At 41.9% G+C, this 21,425-nt stretch overlaps 1 protein-coding gene across 5 annotated transcripts in view; it reads right to left on the reverse strand.

Moving 5' to 3' along the window:
* The window catches only part of Pou6f2 (POU class 6 homeobox 2), a 523,027-nt gene that overhangs the window by 32,108 nt on the left and 469,494 nt on the right, over window positions 1-21,425 (reverse strand). For all 5 annotated transcript variants that reach the window (XM_031358410.1, XM_031358407.1, XM_031358406.1 and 2 more), the window contains one exon: window positions 4,867-5,073. In XM_031358410.1, the coding sequence (XP_031214270.1) occupies window positions 4,867-5,073 (207 nt within the window). The remainder of the gene's footprint in view (window positions 1-4,866; window positions 5,074-21,425) is intronic.

Below are 21,425 nucleotides of genomic sequence, written 5' to 3' on the forward strand. Positions count from 1 at the left end.
GGTTTCTGTTGGTAGGATTCTTGCATTTGCCTTTCGCCATCTCTTGCTTTTTGGTGTTAGATGTTCTTCTCTGACTATAGCTTGTCCTGTCCCTGCCTCCCTGCAAGTCCCCTGTGACTTGTGGGGCCTGTGCCTCCCGGCTGGCTGGGCTGGCTGCTCCAGTCTTAGAAACTCACCGGAGAGAAAATGGCGGCTCTCACCCGAGTCTCTGGGTTAAGGTGCTCCCTGGAGGTATGCCCTCCACTTGCAGGGAAGAGGCAGAGAAGGACACTGATCCACCTATGTTGCTCAGAAGCTGAGAGGATCCTGTCCCTGCTGCCCTGCAATTCCCCTGGGACTCGTCCTTGTGGGGCCTATCGTTAATTTTTAAAAGTTGGTGTTCCATTATATAGGTTGAAACATTTGCTTTTCAAATTCTCCTTGTGAGACAAAAATCCCCCTTAACATTTGCTATGGTTTAGTCAAAGGAAGAAAAAACACACAGAGAAAAAAAACGATGGTTTCTGAAGAAATCATGCATTCAATCACAGGGCAAACCTGTGATTGGGAGCTGTTCTCTGACCCAAATGAGTCTTCAGAGTTGGAGCAGCCACAAAATCTAGGGCAGGAAACAAAAGGCTGCTTTTGAACTCCACTAAATCCTTTAGTTTTTATATGTAAAGCGTTTTATCTGGCTCTCTTTCCCATCTTGTTCTTTATGTTCTTGCCCTGTTCATCAGGCTTCTCTGGTTTGGTAGGTTCTATGAAGGTTTATTTAGGACTATTGGATATTAGTATACTCTAAAAAAAAATACGGTTTGTGTTTCCAACAGTAACTTGGTAGGCTCTTCCAGATTGAAGAGTGCTAGACTCTATTCTTAGGTGATATTTAGGTCCTCTGAGTCAGGGTTAGGCAGATGCAAAGCTTAACCTGTGGTTAGTACTATTTAAAAATTCAAACGACCCACTCCGGGTCATCTGACCTGAGAGCTTTATACTTTCTTAATATGGATTTCCTTCTTTTATTTTAGTGTCAGAATCATGCTCTTTTGAGATCCAGCGTTTGTCATAAATCACTCAAAAGAATAAATTGAGAAGCTTCTTACTGGATGATAGAAATCCTTTAGTTTTAGTACTAGTACATATTATAGTTCTTCAATGCAAAGGATAATATTTATAGGAAAATGAGAGACCACTGTTGTTAAAGCTTTTCATGTTTGATTGGGAGTGTTTTGATGCTTTCAATCATAGCTGTTACCCCCAGTACCCAAGCCTGCATATCTATTGATGATTTTCCCAATCCCGTGCCTAACTTCACGCTCCAAAGTGTTTCAATTACAGCTAATGCAGAGACAAACTTCGCTATCACTACCACTCCCCTGATATTTGGGAACTAGTTCACTTTGGTTCCATCAGCTTTTCCTGGAGCAAGGTAAGAGGCCTTGATGCCTGCTATGACTTGAGGGGTGGGGCTGACCTTCCCAACATTCTTTTAGTCACGCTTTTGAATTCTCAGTATGCACACACATATGTAACAGATGCATGCACATATTCCCGTAAAGGGCATGATTCCTCTATTTGGTATGCTTGTTGTGACTGACACGAGATTGCCAGGTGCTAACAGTGGAGTGCCACCTGTTTCCTCAGTAGTCGCAAGCTTTCATTCCAGGGGAGACAAGTATAGTGTGGGAAAGCTATGGAAGTGGTTCTGGATGCTTGGAAGACTGTGGAAATGTTGCTGACAACTAGCATGGGCAGAGTTGAAAAGTTGCTGAATTCCTTGATTAGGCCCTTTACCTCTATCCACCTTTGAAATCCAACGTGAGTGATAGCAACTTTACATCAAGTGCTGATGATTTCTAACCAGTTCACTTTCCTGACAATTTATGGTTTGGCTTTGTTGGCATAGCTTCTTATTTTACTTTATTTGTTTTCATAGAAGGCAGGCTGGCCTTGTTTTTCTCCCTAGAGAGAATTATGAATAGGCTCAAACAGACAGAAGTAAGGTTGAAGAAGCCAAAGGGGCTTCGTGTAAGGGTGCACATCTTGATCACAGCAGAGGAGGCTGCATCTGCCTGTGTTCAAGGAGGTCTGGGTTACACAGCAAGTCCCATGCTAGCCAAAGCTACACAGTGAGAAAGAGAGAAGCTTGCCTCTTTTGAAGGTGGAGAATCAAACAATCAAATGGCCCCTTATAAATAACAAAAGGTGACTATGGGCACAGAGGTCTTTAACTTGAATGTGAGTCTCTCAGGAACTTCTTCAGAGCCTGGGGTCTAGCTGGGAACAATGGCTTCCGTGGCCAAGATTAACCTTGTAGTGCAGAGACGCAGGCTTTGGTTTCCATGATGTATTTCCAGGCACCAGGCACTTCTTGCTTACTGGTGTCATATTCCTCTCAGTTTTATTATTATTATTTTTTTCATGACATCTGCCATGGAGTGAAGTTTCCTAAGCAGCTGACTATGATTTGCCTCATGCTCTAGCAGAGGTATGGTTTGCCAGTGGCAGATAGTTTCTGTGATTGTGTGACGTTTGGAATTCTGAGAACTCTTCAGAGGGGATATAAATGCTAGGGCCTTGAGAAGTGGGGTTGGTAGTTGTTGGTCATTTATTGAGGTTGATTGTGGTTTGTTAGTAGCCAAAGGAAATAAATTAGATTCGGGGGTTCCCCCCTTTAATTCTCTCTCCCCTCTTTCCTCTATCTTTCTTCCTCTCTATATTGTGCTAGAGGTAGACACTGGCGAGGGGGATTAAGGGTGGGGAAAAGAACCCCCACACTAGCAAAGACCAGCTACAGGTTTCTGTGCATAGCCTCTGAGTGCTGCTGCTAAGGAGGGAAGCACGGGTGCTGCTGCTGTCTCTGGAAGGACCTTTCTGTGTTGCTGTAGCAAATGATGATATTGGTGCCTTATTGTTCTCATCCGTCTTAATTTTTTTTTTTTGGTCAGCTGCTTGATATCATACAGTCTCCGGACAACATATGAAACTTCATCCCCAGCTGCATGTTGGTTCCTAGCCTTCACATTCCTTTCTGCCATCTTTCATCAGTGTACACCCAACCTTAAAACTGGGTCTTAGCCGTGTTTTGCTTTGACTTACTGACTCGTCTGGCTGACAGGTGTCACATTTCAAAGTACTTAAAACAGAACTGACCCACACTTCAAAGAGTGCCGGACCTGATGTCTTCTCTGCAGCGTTTGATGCCTGTCCGGATCCTACCGTTTGATCAACACTCCTGTGCTAGGTAGCCTTACTCCAGGTTCCTCCACTACTTAGCCATTGACTCTTCTTTCCCCTTACTCTCCTATTCTTTATAAGAGCTGGCATTTACCAGACAGATCCTGGATCTTGCTCCTTTTTCTGTTCTTCAGGCTATCTCTACTTGCCTTCTTTATTTTTCAGCCTCTAGACTTCTATTGTCGGCAGCTGTTCAGTAATAAGTGTGCTCAGTAATCCTTGCTTGGCTTTCACTCTTGTCTCCTAACTTCCACATCACACCACTTATTTTCTTAGGGGAAAAAACTGAGCGCATACTCTCTTCTTGTGTAACTCCCACCTCCTCCAGTTCCCAGGGTGGCATCTTCATTGCCATCAGCAGCTGAAGTGGCAATGGTAGCTCGCTGTATCCCAGACATAGGTCTGACCAATTTGCCCTTCACACACATTCCTGAGCAGGAAGTTGCCATGTGACATCTTTAAGATCACCCAGAGATAGAACTTAGCCTTTCCAAGTTTTGGTCTATGCCCCACGCACAACTGTCCCCAGCTTATTGTGTGCTTCTGCCACAGGAACTGCTCCCTGGTCCCTCAATATGTTGTCATCTGGGGGCTGGAGAGATGGCTCGGTGGTTAAGAGCACTAACTGCTCTTCCAGAGGTCCTGAGTTCAATTCCCAGCAACTGCATAGTGGTGCACAACCATCTGTAATGAGGATCCAATGTCATCTTCTAGTGTGTCTGAAGACAGCGACAGTGTACTCACATACATTAAATAAATAAATCTCAAAAAATAAAAAAACCTAAAAGTGACCGTGGGGGGGGGGACATGTCATCTTCTTCTTCCCCTTTGCCCTACCTTTGTGCTTACAGTTTCTACTTCCTGGAGTGTTTCTAATTCATTTTCCTGGTCAGCTGCCACTCATGCTTCTCTTTCCTGCTCTGTTTCAGGGCCTTTTCTGCTTTATTGTCCTATATAACACCATAATCTTTGGGTTAGAAAGAATATCTTTATTTCTTAGCTAGCACTGAGAAGAGTCTTGCTATAGACTATCAAAAATGCTAATTGAAGAAACAAACCAATCACAATCTCCATAAAGATCAAGGACCACATCTTTCTTCTTTAGTGCTACATCCTCAGCTTCTATCATGAACACACAGGAACAAGCTCAGTTGGTATTTGAATGACAAAGTAAGCTGCCACCAGAGTTTTCGTGAAATTAAGGAGTAGAACTGCCTATCTTTCACTTCTCCATTTATAGACAGCTGGTGTAGTGGCTTCAGCTTGGGGTCTTTTTGTTTTTAATAACATTTTTCATTTATAGTTAAAGCACAAATAGTCTTGGCTTCCTTTTGGCTCTATTTAAGAAACAGAAAATTAAGTATATTGGATATAGATTAAGAAGGACACATTCCAAGTGACTTTTGGTCACAATGTCTGTTATAATTTAATATGTTCCTGGTTTTAGAATAGGGAGATATTCATGTTATTGCTTATATTTGCTAAGAATGGGAAATAAATCTATATGTCATCTTGTAAGTATTGATACATTGGGTTTAGTGAAAATAATAAATCTTTTTGTAATGTAAAATTTACTTTATATTGAGAGCAAAGAAGCAAAAGGAGGAAAGAAGAAATATATTGGGCACCTTGGAGTGGGACCCTTACCTGCTGGCCTGGCTTGATGGGGGACAGGGTGATACCCTGGGTGTTGATCACAGGCAAGATCTGGTTTCCGATGACCGTGGCAATGATTTGGCCCTGGGCATTGGTTAGAAGCTGGGGTGTGATAGGCTGTACTTGAAGGCCCTGAGTGCCACTTGCTGCTTGACTCGACGGCCCTGGGTTAGGCATCAGTGGAATGGTCCCAATAATCTGCAAGAAATAGGCCTGAACGTGAGGAGACAGCTGAATTCAGGGTCCGCTTGCACAGGACAAAGACTTCATTGTGCCCTCGTTGTGAAGAAGGTTATCAGAAGCTCATTTGCTATCTACAAGCAGGCCAACATGGAGCGAATATTAGGGCATGAGCATTAAAAGAAAAGAAAGCTATGCATGCACTGCTCCCCAAGGGAAGGGAAAATGACCTTACTTACAAATAAAACCAGCTATTGCTAAAGATGTGAACCTGCATTTCTGCCAACGCTTTCTCTCAGAAACAGGAGGAGTAGATTTCTCAGTATTAAGGCCTTTGTCTACTTGGGGCTCTGCATCTTCCTCACAATGGGGCTCTAGATACCCTGAATCCTGGGGACTCCCCTTTCACAGTCTGCCCCTTACATCCTCCATTCTTTTTCTCTGTCCCTGTCCTGCCATCCTACTCAACGCCAAGATCGAGATCAGCTTCTTGACCTCTATACTCTGTAGGACTACCAGCCTCAAACAAGTATCCTGCCATGTACGTAGTTGAGAGACGTAGACACTGGAGACAGGAAGTTAAGATATCATTTCCAGCCAGGCTTCCAAACAGCCTGTTAAGTTTGTTAAGGTACTTCAGCCCCTCAAAAGGCTAGTAAATAAATGGTTAAATTCTTTAGAAGTGATATGACGATTGATGATTGAAATCAGAAAGATGAGATGTATAGCTTAAATGAAGTGTGTTAAACTGGGACCTAGTTGTTAGGGATCTCTGTATGTGGAGGGGATGAACCTTAAGTGTTAGGTGCTCAGGGCTTTGCCACAGGGGGCATGAGAGGGCCATTGCCTCCAGTGGCTTCTGTCACCAGGAAAAGTGTTAAGTAGGATGATGGTACGGGGCAAGTGGTTAGATGTGCTTACTGGGAGGGAAGATGCATGTCCAGGGTATCTACAGAGTCTGAAAATGGAGACTTGACTTTACATTGCTAGGGACTCCAACTACAAGCTGTTTCTAAACATGAAACCTCAAGGGGTGTCATGAAGAATGGGTGTGGGACTATTTTTCCTGCTTAGTATACTAAGTCCTGCATTACGAATTGTCACCAATGGCTGTTCACTAGTTTTGAGCCATGGTGGTCCATGACTTCACTGTCATGTGACATTCTTTTTCATTCTGACTTCTTACAAGACCTCTCTGAACAGCACTGGAGATTAGTCATGTCTCTCCTCCACAAATCAGACACAAGGGTGAAGAAGAACTCTGTGAAGTCATCTTTGAGAGAGGAGTTGTAGTGACAGAGCTGGAACTAGTGTCTCTGAGTGCTTGCTTTTTCATTTGGCTCCCGAGTCCCACTACCTAGAAGACACTAAATATTGGATGTTGAAGGACTCCAGCTCTTGAGCAATGCTTCATACTCTGTCTGCAATTTTCTACTGGATGATAAGCTCTCTGTGAACTTGTTCACAAATGGTAGTGATTTCCAGTGTGCAGTGCTCACACAGGGCTTTGAACATGGTTTTTCAGCGAATGATATTTTTGTTTTTTTGAGTGAATGGCTTTAGGGTTCTGGGGTTCAGGATTCCAGATGCAAGTAGGACAATAGAACCACTAGACTAGAGCTCTTGGAAAGATGGCATTGGACAGCCCCCTTGCCCATCTGTCATTGCTTCCAACACAGCTGTCCTGTGGGTTAGCAAAAATGGAGAAGCTGTACAACTATCAGGTATCAGTGGCATTTGTCAGTGGATGCTGATGAAGGTCAGGCAATTATTGTAGAAGTAGTCATCCATCCCTTAAGAAGATGTCAGGCTTGCAGGTATCCTGAACAAGCAAGCATGCAGTGTCTGTCTCACAGTGACAGCAATGAACATGTCCCATCGGTGTAAGCAAGGTCAGGAGGAGTCCACATCAATAGATCATAATGGATAAGTACTTTATTGACGAGTAGTCCTACATTAGCCTAAAAGCTAGTTCCTGTGACCCCCACAGGCATTGTAAGAGAGACATGGGATTAGCCTCCTATCCTTGTCTATACTGGATCTGGATGGCCTGCACATGCACAGTGAAAACTTGGCAATAGACCTTCCCACTCTTGCTGCCTGGAGTGTCTTAGGTCTTTGCCTTCCTACTCCATCTGATTGGTTGCAGAAGTTGGATGTATTTAAGTGGAGGGGTATAGATTCTATTTTTGGCGGAATGTCAGTGCATTTAGGAGCATGTGGGAGTATGTAGCCTGAGAGAATGCCTCAGAGTAAGGCATGGGACATGACAGCTATAGAACACACACAATGATGAAAAGAGAGGCATCTAGCCCCAAGATGATTGACATGAGTATGTGCTGACTCTGTGGTAATGAGATGCACTTTCTGGGTGAAGGAAGAAATGGAAAGGCAAATGCAATTGGCTCACCAGCCTCACTCTCCAACACTGAGCTTCAACTAAAACGTTTGTCACTATGTCTTCCCCACCTCTCTTCTCTTTTTACCTGGGTCTGAGCATTGCGTACGGATAAGACAACAGTAGTGTCAGAGCCCCGGGAATCTGAAGTGGCTCAATGCAAGGAGATGTTTAATAGAATTTGGTTGTAAGGTAAGGGATGCATGTAAAGTCAGGAAGTATTTGGTGAAGTTATGCATTTCTTGGTGGTTATTGTCTGCCTTTCAGAGGCATGAGTATTACCATATCTACATTCCAAGCACTTGTTGGTTCATGTCAGGAACTTTGTAATAGACTCCAAGATATCAAAATACCCTGGTTTTAATTTGCTCAAATTTGTTGAAAGGTAGAGATGATCATATACTAGATTATCTAAAAATTATCTGTTGAATTATTATGCTTATTCTGACTTTGATTTCCCTTAGCATTTTCACACATGTAATCAGAACACCTCCAAATATGCTGAGTTCACAGAAGTAACATAAGGTGATAATAGGAGCAGAGGCTCGCACATCTGACACTTTCCAGACTCTTAATAGCTGTCCAGTTACCTATGGAAATTGTGTTTCAAATTAAAGGCCTTGTGAATTTAATTTGATGGTAGGAGGATTTCAACTCAAGAAAGAAATTAAAACCGAGTCTGGAAAGACTATAGAGAATCTTTGGTTTAGAGATGAAGACAGAAAATATACTTTTAAAATTAGCTTCTAAGGGAATCTGAATACATTGGTTACTAAGGATGTGCTGAGAGGTTCTGATGAAAGGGTTAATTTGCAACATAAACATGGCATTCAGGATCTGACTCCCACTTACCCCATCCAATATTTGAAACTAACTCCTACTCCCTTCAATTGTAAAGGACTCTGGCAGAGCAGCTGAATACCCGTGGAGCCTTCCATTAGCAGTGGGTGATGGCTCATAGAGGATGCTGAATAGATGCAGGTGGATCAGGGCAGGGTTAATGTGTTATCAAATGCAAGGATTCCATCAGTCAAAGGAAGAAATGAGCACTAAATGAATAAGCAAGGGCTTTGTGATGGAAAACGTCTATATCTATGTGGTATGTGCTTAAGAACTTTAGGAATGAATGAATTATTTTAGACAAAGGTGGGGTTGGTTCAGGAAGACTACAGAAGATGCAGGGCTGTGAAGTTTAGGATTAGGGAAAACCTACTAGAAGCTACTGTACAGGTAAGAGGTGTGGGGGAAGGTGAGTTGATCCGTTTGGAGGCGAGAGAAGGTTGAGACATATCAGCCTGGAAGGGTTAGATTCCATGCAGCTGAAGACATATGGTAATTTTTGGGGCAGATGGGGCAGTTTTGAGACAGGGTTGTACAGGCTGGCCTTTTACTTGATATTTAGCTTGATGTTGAGGCTTACCTCAAACCTGATCAGCCTGTCTTAACCTCCTGAGTACTGGTATTGTGTGTGCCATCATGCTTGATGGTGAACAGGTTTCATTAGGGAGTGTGGAGGAGGGCTGATATGGAGCAATTTCAGGTGTGAATATGACAATTAGGGCCAACTACTCTCCAGTGGTGAAAGGCTACAGACCCGATCAGTTGCTAGGATGCTACTGAAGTCACCCAAGTATGAAGCAAAAATGCCTCAATGAATCCTTAGCACAGAGAACGCTTGATTCATTGGCTTCCACTTCAAAGCACAAAGCGCGGCCTACTTCATGTCTAGCTTGCAACATTAGAAATGTTTGAGTGAAGTTATTGCCCCATCAATCGCACAGCAAATAGCTCAGGCATCGTTTGCAATGATCTTCTGTGTCGTTGCCCTGACTCTCCACCTGTAATGATTCATCTCTGATGAATGCTTTAACCAGGCCGAGGCTCATCCTGGCATTATAATGGTAATTTGTGACTTGAAAGAGTTCCTGTTTCTTTAGCAGGGGACTTACTTGGTGGTTGTTGTTAGTGTCTGCCTGTCACTTTCCTTGGAATGAGTTAAGAGCATTAACCACATTTGAGAAATAAAGTTCATAGGGAAGAGCAACTAAACAAAAACCATTCATATGAAGAGTGTTCATTGGCACACATAATTTAAAGGATCCCTATTTCTGTAGTAAATCTAGTGGTTTACATCTAACCAGGACTACCATTCATTCAAAAACAAACAATGCCATCATGAAGATTATTTTGCGACAGTGGCAAATCTGGCCGTTAAAGACCATGCAGCTTCTCCATGTACTGTTTCAACGCCCTCCTGCACATCAGTCTAACAGGTATTTACAGGGCTGTGTTAGGTCTGAATGAGGAAAGTGAACAAATGAATAGATTCACTGTTAACACACAGATGACATTAGCTGCAGTCTTAGGCTGGTGTCACAAAGGCCCAGGCACCCAGACATCTGATGGGCCGCATGCTGTTATAGTCTCTGATACGCAGTTAAACTCTGCCAAAGGAATGTGATGGCAGATGTCATATTGACAAGTAATTTTGTTGCCATAGCTTTAAAAAAGGAGGGAAGCCTGTCAATGTTGTTCTCGGTGACTTCCTCAGGTCTGATAGTACATTAGTAGAGACACCTCCTTTCCAAATATTTGTGTCACTTCAGCAGTGTTTGGCCAAGTAGCTTTTGTGAATAGTGGCATCACTCTGTCCACACTTGGACAAGGAACTAAGATGCTTGTGAGCGACCACTGATAGTAGCAGCTGATCGCTCCCCGTTCTTTCTGTCTGAACACAGCGATCCTCTCATAGCTCAAACAGTGTGTTTTCTTTTTCTATGTGATGAATTCATTCCAAACTCGCTTTTATTCTAGGTTTAAAGCTAACCTTCTTGGAGTTATTATTGCACCTCTGATTAGGACATTTATTCTATTTTTTTCTTTTCTTTTCTTTTCTTTTCTTTTCTTTTCTTTTTTCTTTTTTTGGTTTTTCAAGACAGGGTTTCTCTGTATAGCCCTGGCTGTCCTGGACACTATGTAGACCAGGCTGGCCTCGAACTCAGAAATCCACCTGCCTCTGCCTCCCAAGTGCTGGATTAAAGGCGTGTGCCACCACTGCCAGGCTAGGACATTTATTCTAAAGGGCAGAGGAAATACCACTATTTTGCAACCAAAATTTATTTTCAGGATACAATCCAGGCTTTCCCACCCCCCCCTCCCCCCCACCCCAGTTTGGTCATGCCCAACATGATGAAAAAGAGAAATGTAGACACTGAGAGAGAAAAATCACAGAGAATCTGAATCAGATAATTCAGTTCCCAAGTGTTATGATTACAGATGTATGCTACCATATGTAGCCTTTGAATTCTTTTTAATATCATATCACTATTAAAATAGTTCACTATTAAAAATGGAAAACAGTACCCTATGACAAAATATACTGCAAAGTTTCCTGTCTTAGAGTTTTAAGTTGGGGGTTTATGTAGAGGTATGATAAAGATGTGTTAAGTAGGAAAGACCTGACTCCATACTGAATACACAGAGGAGGCCTCTGCAATGTTGTTAGACGGTTCCCGAACAAGAACTTATGATGAAATTAGACATAGAGAGCTCTGAAGCTCTGTGTATCCTCCTCAAGCCCAGAGTGACCTCGGAAATTTCTCCTTACCCCAAGGTTAAAGCACTGGAGTGAACTTTCTCTTTTTAAATTTAGATACTTTAGCTTCTACAGATTTTGAAACGAGGAAAAAAGGGTACAGCAGATGGAGGGAGGGGATAGAGTGAGCATACTCCACACCATTGTCAGGAGCTGTCCATCCACTGCTGGAGAGGGCTAGGATGTGCACTTCTCCAGACTTAACTGCATAGTCGAGCCATTTCAAAGTGTTAGAGCACTCTTGTGGCATAAGCAGTGTGTGTGTGTGTGTGTGTGTGTGTGTGTGTGTGTGTGTGTGTATCTGGGATTGTGAGATCTATTATCTTTTATTTGGATTCTATAACTAAGGAGTAAGAAAAACTGGTAGAAAAATTTATCTAATCAAATGATTAAATTAAACTTAAATCAATGATGTTATTATATTCAAGTCAGAAACAAGGAATCATTGTAAGCCTTTGTGGTCTGTTCTTAGAATGAATGGTGGCTAGAAGCCAGTGCCCAAGTAATAAGCTTTTCTGAATAAAATATAGACGCCCACTGTTAAGTCCAAGTTTTTGAACTGTATCAGATGATTATTTGCCATGTACTATACAGCACACTGACAAAGTTCGTATTTTAAGGAGTTCATGGTTTTTCCCATGCTGCTGGGTTTCTAGCAGTTTTACTCATCTAGAAAGCAAGACACTGAAGGCAGGAGAGGAGGGGGATGATTTTGTGAGACATTACCTCCTCTGTTGTCAAAGTTCAGTGAGGCATTTCTGCAGAGCACCTATACATCTCCCCTGCATATTATAGTGAAACTTATTCAATGTATTTGGAGGTGAGGCCTTCAGGAAGGAAAGAGGTCAAGAATACTTGTTCCTCACGAATAGAACTTATGAAAGGGACTCTCATTGCTTTTCTCTAGAACCCTAATTGGGTTTTTAAAAGTACACTTTAATCCATAGCTACTTACTACAAGGGTAGAGGTGATACCCCCTCAAAATAAGTGGATTCCTTTGAGCTGTGTGGCCTGGGATTTGATTTCTACATTAAATCCTTACAGTATTTTTCTTTGATTACTTACTTGATTATTAGTTGTTAGGTTGGCAGACACAGAACTACGTTCAGAGCTGAGCTAACACTTCCATGTCAGATTCTCTTCAGTGTTACTGTATTCTAGTGAACGAGTTGAAGAACTATCTGTGACCAGATGTTGACAAATTCTTAATGATAATCAGAAACATTTTTTTCTTCACTGATTTTGCTTTTAGACAGTCTACAAATTAAACTATGGATGTTTCTCATTTTCTCCAGTGCTGGTTGAACATATTTTCTGTTTCCTTTTCAAAGAGTATCGCCAACACTGTAAAGCCACCACTTTGCAAGAGGACCACCTTTTGTCAGCCTTTACCTGGCTTTCCCCAAGACTTTCAGTTTTAATACTAGCCTGCAAAAAAACCCACTGCCAACAACAAAAACTTAGAATTAGGGAAAGCATTTCTGTTTCTATTTGCTGCTGCCAGGCTAAGTGACTAGATCAGACTTAAACTATTTATTGCTTGGAAGAACACCTTGATTCATAGCCAGGAAATATTCTACAAAGAAAGCCTTCCATCTAGGAACTATCTTATATTTCCTCCAAAAAGGAGAAAGAAATAACTAAGCAGCTAACAAACAAAAACAAAAAATTAAAACAAAAACAATTCCCCCAGTAAAAAAACAAAACAAAAACAAAAGCAGTCAGACAGCCAGCCAACCAACCAAGCAACCAAGCAACCAACCAACCAACCAACCAACCCATCAAAAACAAAGCAGGGACCAATGATCTCCCATGTAGTTTACCCTTCATTGAAACAGGTCCACATTCAATGGGAAGAGGTGCAGAGAATGTTTGGCAATTGCTCAAGAAAGCGCTATGCATATTTAGCACCTCTTGGTTCTGTGTCTTTACTCAGTGTGTGCATCAGGCTGTAAAGATGAATTTAAATGAGGTGAACAACAAGACTCCAAGGGAAAGAAATGGTGGAGAGGCAAGCTCAGTTAAAGACACATCTCTCTATCATAACCAAGGTCCACGAGCCTAGGATAATTCATGTGTTTTTTTTTTTTTTTTTTTGTGAGGAAAATGTCCATTGTTGAGGCAAAATTAAATGTATTTTGATACTTGCATATGATGCTTATCTATCTGCTCAATCAGAAAAAAAGTTGTTCTCATCATCCTAACACATATTACTTTTTCAATTTCCTGTTAGTAATGCTTCCTTAATGTTCTTGAGGGTGAGACCGCAGAATTTCTCATTTCTCACAACAAAGACTGAGACTTGTTAGAATTATGCTGATGAGTTTCTCTCATAAAATTGCAAACATTCATTTTCATAGGTGGCCAGTCTTCAGCCAGATCCCTGCTGCTCAGACAGTTGCTGACAAATGTCAACAAGGAGGGTAGGCTGTGCTTCAACTGTGGCTTCTCAGAGCTTTGTTATCTCTATTCTAAATGTCTCTCAAAACTATGTACACTTAATTCCTCGAGTCCTTCATGACTCAACTAGGTTCTTCTTTGTGGGAACAGGTGTTAAGTTCACAGAGACATTCCAGCCTAGACAGTGCCATGTAATCTTGTCGCCAAAATCAGTGTGAGTTTTCTGAGTCGGGTCCCACAGTGTTCCATTTTGTGTTTATTTAAGTAGATTTTACACAGTGTTTTAAATATGAGCATCCCATTCTCTTGAAGATGCCACCCTTTATATTAAAAAGCTAAAGAGTTACTTTATAGCTAAATGATACTCAGAAGATTCTCAGGGTTCGAAGTCTTGCATTTCTAACTTGTACTTTCTCAAGTTCCTTGTAAATTGAAAGCAGAGTCTGTGTGGTGCATACATTAGGTCTCCTTGCTTCTATGGGAAGGCTGCCTAAAATGGCTTAAAGATACAATAATAAAGGGAGAAGAGATGTTTTTATTCTAGGCACCAGAGAAAAACAAGAATGCTTAAAGGCACCTAGTGGCTGATCACCAACCTCCTCTGGCCCTGTCTTTTGCTTAAGTTGAGTATATCTTGTTAGGAGAAAGGCCAATGCTGTTCTGCCCAGGAGCCGCATGGTATTTGTGGGACAGGCTAGACATCTCCCAGGTTGGAGCTACTGTTAGTTTTGAGAAAATAGGATTTGCTACCATGCTTATCATGTGGGTAGTAGATTCCATTTGCCACACTGGCCTTTTCTGCATGTTGTAGGGAACATGGTTTCATGGCAGATTTGGTCAAGGGAAAAGTGTGGTACAGGACATGCTTGGGATTCATATGACTCACTCTATAAGTCCTAAGAGTTTAACAACCTATTGTGTGCTCATACTTTACACTAGCTGTACAGTTCTAAAAGAAGCTAAAGAAAAGTAAGTCACTGAAAACAGCCAGTCTCATTTGACATGGGAATACTGGATGGTGTTTAAGAACATTTTCACATAAAACTTTAATATATTCAGTGGGCCTTTCTTGAAACCAGTTGACTGAAGGGGATTAAGTATACATACACGATGTTATGGGATGTCTCCTATAGTCACGCCCAGTATTAGGTATGTAGAAAGCTTATGATGACAGCAGCTTTGTTCGAAGAAACTCTGGGCTTTAAAGCAGCCAGATTTGGGTTTCTGTCTACGCTCTTTTATTCACTGTGTGGCTCTGGAAAGCTGGATAGTTTTCGTAAGCCTCCAGTCTACCCATCAGCCGTGAACTGGTATAACAGTCAAGAGCACAGTGAGCATGAAATGAAATACTGAATATATGTAAAATGCTTACTGAAGAGTATATTAGCATACATGAAATACTCTGCAGGCCATGGAGTTTATTACTATATCATGTTCGCTGTGTGCCGGGTAGTGTTCTCGGCTCTTGAGAAGCTTCCAGTCGTTGTTAGAGAATGTGCTAGAGAGCATTTTGAGACAAAACTGAGCTTGAGCTTGGTTCCTGCGTGTCTCACAGGGCGATCTTGGAAGCTCTCCATCCATCTGTACAACAGCCATAGGTGACATCACGCGGTGGTGGGAAAGATGGTACGGTTGGGACATACTGAAGCTAAGTATCTGCTGGCATTCAGTGCTCTATCTATGGCTACCAGTTACTAATTTTATTATGGTTGCTAATAGCAGTCCTCTTAACCTTTAGGGAACATTTTATCATTTCAAAGAAGAGAAACCTAGCTGAGGGAGAGGAGATGCCCTGCCTGGCCTCTGGAGGTATGATGGAATGGAGTGGGAGCTGAAGTCCCTGACTGTCTGCTTTGAGAGCCTGAGTTTTTAGCCCTGGTAGAGTTTTTAGTCCCCTCCAGGTAGAGATAAGGCATTCCTCAGCCGTGTTACTTCAGGGAGGTTCTGAGTTACTGTCACAATCTATTGGCAGGTGTCTCATCCAGGTAGGATGCCATGTTCTCTTCTTGTGCTCTGTGCATTACTTGCTTAATGTCATTTGCCTAGAGGTGTAAAGCTGTACTTGTAAGTACTGACTGTACTGCATGCAGCAATCTTAATGGTGCAGCATACAACATCTTGTAAGGGTCTACTTTTACTGTTATTCAAGATGGCGACAGCTGGGTGAGGAAACCAATAGAAATTGGGAGCTAATGCTTGGAATCTAATGTGTTGTATAGAGGCTTGGTTTAAATTTGAATCTGCCCCCTTTCCTTGCTCTGAGTGTGTCATTTCTATTCTTCTCTGCCTCTGATCTAGTCATTTTTCTCTTATTGGCCTTGTAAGTTGATGGCTTCTGACATCTTTATGATTACTAACCAGCCCGTGGGCCAACAAAAATGTAGGGTGCATGTTTGTCTTATAGAATATTTACTTCTACTTCAAGGGTGACTATATCTCATATGAGAGTTTAATGTCCTATCCTATTTTGTAGTGTCCTAATGATAATGATGGTTTGAAGCTGGGGCTGGTGATATTCTAGGAAGCCTGACTCAGAGTTCGGCATTCATTTCTTTCTCTGTTCCAACCCCAATTCAAAGTAAGCTTATTTTTTATTTTATAATAAGACAAAGGATAAATAGCTTCTGTTATCATCCCTCATTTTTGCTAAAATACAAATATTAAGAAGGCAGCTAATATCCCAGTATATAGTTATCCCAATACCAGGCTAATATAAGGCTCTTCATCAAATACATGACAAAGTTTCTCAATTACAATACTCCTTATGTTACTAAATTTTAGTTTTATAGTTTAGTACCAAAAGTCTTTTGAAAAATCTGTGAATCTCTAACAATTGATATATTTGTCTAATGTGGTATTTTACTACTCTACCCTCTACCTCAAAAATGCATGGCCTGACTTTAGGTGCAATTTAAATCAATGGTTTCTTAGACACAAGAATACTGCAGTAGATATTTCTGTTTTTCTTCAAGAGTTGTACCTCACTGGAGGAGTGGGTCTCTGGGGGAAAGATCTAGAAACGTGAGGTATCTTAACATGCTTCAAGCTTAATCAGTTCCAGCACTATTTTGTAGTTTGAGGACTGACTGATGCAGGGTTTCCTACTGAGTCCTGAAAAGCCAACATGGAAAGCATCTGTACTTCTGGATGGGCATCTATGTGTGGTGCACCCCTGCTCTTCTTTGCCCATGTTTAGGAGGCCTTGCTGTGAGGTCTCCTAGGTCCTGACCCGTTGAGTCTGCTTTCCTCTGGCGTGATTGGTGTAGGTCTGAGATAGACTTTAAGTTTGCCTCATTGCTTTAGAGGCTTTCCTGAAAACACCTCTTCAGTTCCTTTGATGAGCAAATAAAACTGGCAAGCAAGCATATGAGTTAGAATACCTAGTACTTATTTGGGAGGATATTTTTATCTTCAGGTTTCACGTGTGTATTGATACACCTTCAGGAGTACTCTGTGAGACTCTTGTTGAGGTTTGTTCTGTATGTTGTATAACCGATTTGCTGTAATTGGTTCCTCCCCATTAATTCCTGATTGATCAATAAGTGACTGGGGCTTATTTCTGGCCACAGGGTGGAAAGGTGGAACTTAGAATTTGAGGAGGGGTTTTGAGAGACCACATTCTCTCTTCTTTGAGAGAATGAGAAGAAGGTTGCTATTACATCTAAAGGTCGATGGGCAAAGAGCACATGGCCAAGGGAAGTTCATCCTAGGGACAGGCTGATGGAACAGAAACAGCCCGGGAGACATCAGGTTGGTAAATGATGGGCATTTGTGTGGGTTTCGACAGGTGAAAGGATTAGAATAGCTCAGAACCTGCCCAGCATAGCGCCTACAGCTTATTACTAAATGGTACTGTTTCTGTGGTGTTTACTCGAGAACTATGTGGCTAAAAGTAGGGTAGAAACCCCCAATAGATATTTAGGAGTAAAAAGGGGTGTAGTGACCCTCCAGAACTATAATTTCTTTCAGTAGACTGTAGGGAAAGAAATACATTCCCATTTTTTTTAAATGTAGAGATTTAGGTTCTGTGTTTTTTTAAGTTGTTCACACAGCATCTGGGAGAGCACCCAGGCCTTCTACCCAGAGAAACTCAGGGTGGTACAGGAGCTTAACTGGGTTGAGCTCGTGGGCACCGGGTTCAGATCTCAGCCCTGCTACTGATCCAAGGTGCTGACTTGGGGAGTTGTGTTTCTCTGAACTCTTAGAGAGTTTGCCCATCTGTACAGGTGGGATCAGCAAAGTCTTCCAAGACATCCCTGATGGCCCTAGGTAGGAGTTCACTAGGGTTGCGCTCTCTCTGTCTCTCTCTCTCTCTGTCTCTCTGTCTCTGTCTCTGTCTCTGTCTCTGTCTCTGTCTCTCTCTCTCTCTCTCTCTCTCTCTCTCTCTCTCTCTCTCTCTGATATCACTTGACCTAAAGGAGCATGCAGCTAAAATCAGCAGTCCTCCAAGACGCTTACAGCGCTCGGTGCACTCAAATGAGCCCCATGATTGATTATTCCCTATGTATAGACAGCGCTTTGCGACAAGGGTGAACTAACTGACACGGGAGTCTGCTGAACAGGGAACACACTCCTTTTCATTCATTTCTTCTTAATGTTAAGTAGGGTAGCTCTGATCAGCTCCTTGGAGCTGTAAATAGCATCTTCTAGCTGATTAGCTGTTTAGAATTATAGATGCTAATTGGGAAGCTCCAGAAATTAACTGGCCTCAAAAGAACATTTGAGTTTTATTCAGGAGTCTACAGGAGAGACTATTTCCCCATTCCCATGAAAACAAAAGCTTATGGATGAAGCATCAAAAGTGCAACCTGACGAAAGGCGGCAGTGGCCAGAGCTAAGAAAGAAGCAGATAGCTTAACATCCTGCTTTAGGGAGCAAAGACATGGTCTTCTCTTTCTAGGTCTTCGGGGTGAATTTTACAAAGGCAGATTTTTACTGTGTATTACTGCTAACCTCCTTTATTAAACAGTGTGTCTTCTGCTCGGGATGGAAGCTAAAAGAAAGACACCATGGGGACTTTTTTAGTTCTTTATGTTGATGGGTCTCTGGGCTGCTAAGTATATATCAGACATGGAGGGAATGAGAGGATGGAACAGAGGAGGCTGGTGCTGGAGCAGCAGCATTGGGTGGGCAGAGCTGGAACCAGTCCTGTCACCACAGGCAAGTCCCAGAGACTGCAACAGAACCACTTGTAGCCACCCTGTAACCCAGGATCCACAGAGTCACTGCACACCAAGGTTAGACAACAACTTTCATCTGAGCTCTGGATGGTAAGAACTCAGATACCAGATGGACTCCATCGACTGGCCTTCTGGTTCCACCTCCGACCTGAGTTCACTTTGAGACAGGCAAACATTAGTTTGCCAGTGATTTACATGTTCTGAGTCCCTGGAAAGTCTTGAAATAGTTTGAGACCCCTCCTTTCTACAAAGTGGATAAGACAACAAACCGGAGGCCACAACAAAGCTCTGGTGGGAAGGGTAACATCTCCTCACATGAAGGATTCCTGCTTTCAAAAAGCATTTAAAAAAAAACATGTATAGTTATAAGTGAGAAGTGCAGGCAGCAGCGTTTTTCTAAAGCACACAGGTAGATTTCATTAAGTGTTAGTTGGGGAACTAAGGGTTAAGGAAGTTGGAGCCTGCAGCCTGAGGGCCTTGACTCACTAACTTGTTTGAATGTAGCAGGTCACTAGAGCACCAAGACTGCTGCATGGTGGCCCTGATACCAGGCTTCTCATTTGCAGAACATTCTGAGGGGCTGTGAGGGGAGCACTTAGGAAAACAGCACTGAAATGAGGCCATAAAACCCTTAACAGGGCTCAGAGGGCAGATTTGCTGTGTTAGTAGATGGGTTGGGGTGGCTGATTATTATTTTATCTTTATCACCGAGAAGAAGCCAAGATAATATTCTTAGAATTCTACCAACCCCATGAAGATACATTTCCTGCCCTCCAGAGAGTATTGAAAAAAATGTTCACTAAAAAATGATAGTTGAAATGTAGTTCATTCAATTACTATTACACCTTAAAAACCTTCTCTTGTGAGATGTGCAAATGGGGGAAATAAAGTTTTTGTCAGACCTATATTTATGAGAAAACACATAGACATCAACTTTTAACTTTCAACAAAATATGTTCGATCCTTATTCATAACACACTGTCTAAATAGCACACTGTCTAATAGCACACTGTTGTTATTGTAGTTTTAAAAAATAGTGTTTTATGCATTTTATGTTTTTTGAAATTAGTATTTTGTGGTAAAACCATAAAATTTGTAGGGAAATATCACAGTTTTCCACAGGAGGGTGTGCTTTTTGTCTGGAGTTTCTGTTTTCTTTTGAAAATAAGCAAGAGAACGGAGGCTGGTATGGAAAATGTAAAGGTGTTTGTGTTGTTTTAGAAAAGTTATTTTTATATGTGTTTTGTGTGTTTCACTATAAAAGATGAAGTAAGAAGATGTAATGTGGGACGCCCCAGATACCCCTATCACTGGCTTGCCTGGTTCTAGTGGGCTCTGAAGCTTACTCCGAAGCAGAACCACATACTATCCCTTCCTTTTCTGCAGGACGGGAAAACTGTTTTATAGACTGCGCATTTGTGGCTTTAAAAGTACTTTAGACAGATCTCATAAGACTCCAGAGAGGACCAACAGACAGCCATCAAATTACTAATCTCCTAACCTTACGGCTGAGATTAGCACTTATGATAACTTCAGTGAGTTGATCTTAGGGAGTCTCACCTTTCCATTTAAATTAACACTCACTTCTGCAACCTATATAGGGTCAGTTTCTGGGTTTTGATTTTAAAGAGATAGCTGTAATTTATTAAATGCCTTATCTTTCTTTTACTGTTGGAGAAGAAATCCAGCAAATTATGTAACCTATATGAGGCCTCTCTGTTGATGAGTAGGAATGTTTATGTTTCAATAAAAACTTAGGGTTCAGGATGCTACTGCCCTGGAGATGTCATTCAGCTCGAGATTATAATTCAGAGGACCTCACATGGAGTTCAGTTCTTCAGCCGCACCTCTTCGGAGAGCTAAACTGTGTGTGTGGGGGGCACTTCCTGCCGGGGTCTGAGCACACTGTCAGAAGTACTCTTGCCTTGCCCACCCACCATAGGGCTTGAAATGAAGCTGGACCCACAATGTTTCACTCAGGGTAGGTTGCCCTTCGTGTCGCACACCTTCCATTCACCTTCCAGTCATGATCATTAGGAGGCAGCCTTTATCTCACATGGATCATAGAAATTCTCTTTATTTCATTCAAGCTTTGCTTCTATCTTTGTTGTATAGAAGCTTGCATATTTCTGAGTAGCCTGTGTGGACTGTATGGGTGTGTGCCTTCACTCTTTTTTGTTCTTTTTAATAACTGTTGGGAAAAGGTTACCAGGTATGGTCACATAAACCTGTAATCTCAGCACTTGGGAGTTGGAGGCAGGGGTAACCCTACTTTTTAAAAAGGTAACGTTGTTTAGTTGCTTTTGTGTTACATGTTTGGCTCTTTAAAGAAAAAAAGATGGGTGTCTAAGTTCACTAGGTTTCGACTCTCAAAGCTTTAGAGTGGTGGAGGACCTGATTTCATCAGGAAACAGCCATGAGCTTCAGTTAAAATGTAAATGCTTTCCTTAACCTCAGAATAAAGCAAAATTTCATTTGGTTTTACTTTTCTGTAATAATGCCAATAAGGAGACATTGCCAAAGACACAAGGGAAGCAGTTTAGCTGAACAAATTGATGGTAAATCTACTTGCCAATTTCTCAAAACACTACTAGGAGCACACATGGCAATCTTTACTCTCTACCCTCTGGTGCAGTGTTCTGAGAAAGGTTGAGGTGCCCTGAGATGACTTAACATCCCACTGCTGAGACTCACACAAAACCTTCATCCATGCACCAAAGAAAAATGTTCATCTTGGTTAAAGACAGCGTTTACAGATCATTAGCTCTGAGATGGGACTATGTGATCAGCCTCATT

This window comes from Mastomys coucha, unplaced genomic scaffold, assembly GCF_008632895.1.
Source record: "Mastomys coucha isolate ucsf_1 unplaced genomic scaffold, UCSF_Mcou_1 pScaffold7, whole genome shotgun sequence".
Lineage (NCBI taxonomy): Eukaryota > Metazoa > Chordata > Mammalia > Rodentia > Muridae > Mastomys > Mastomys coucha.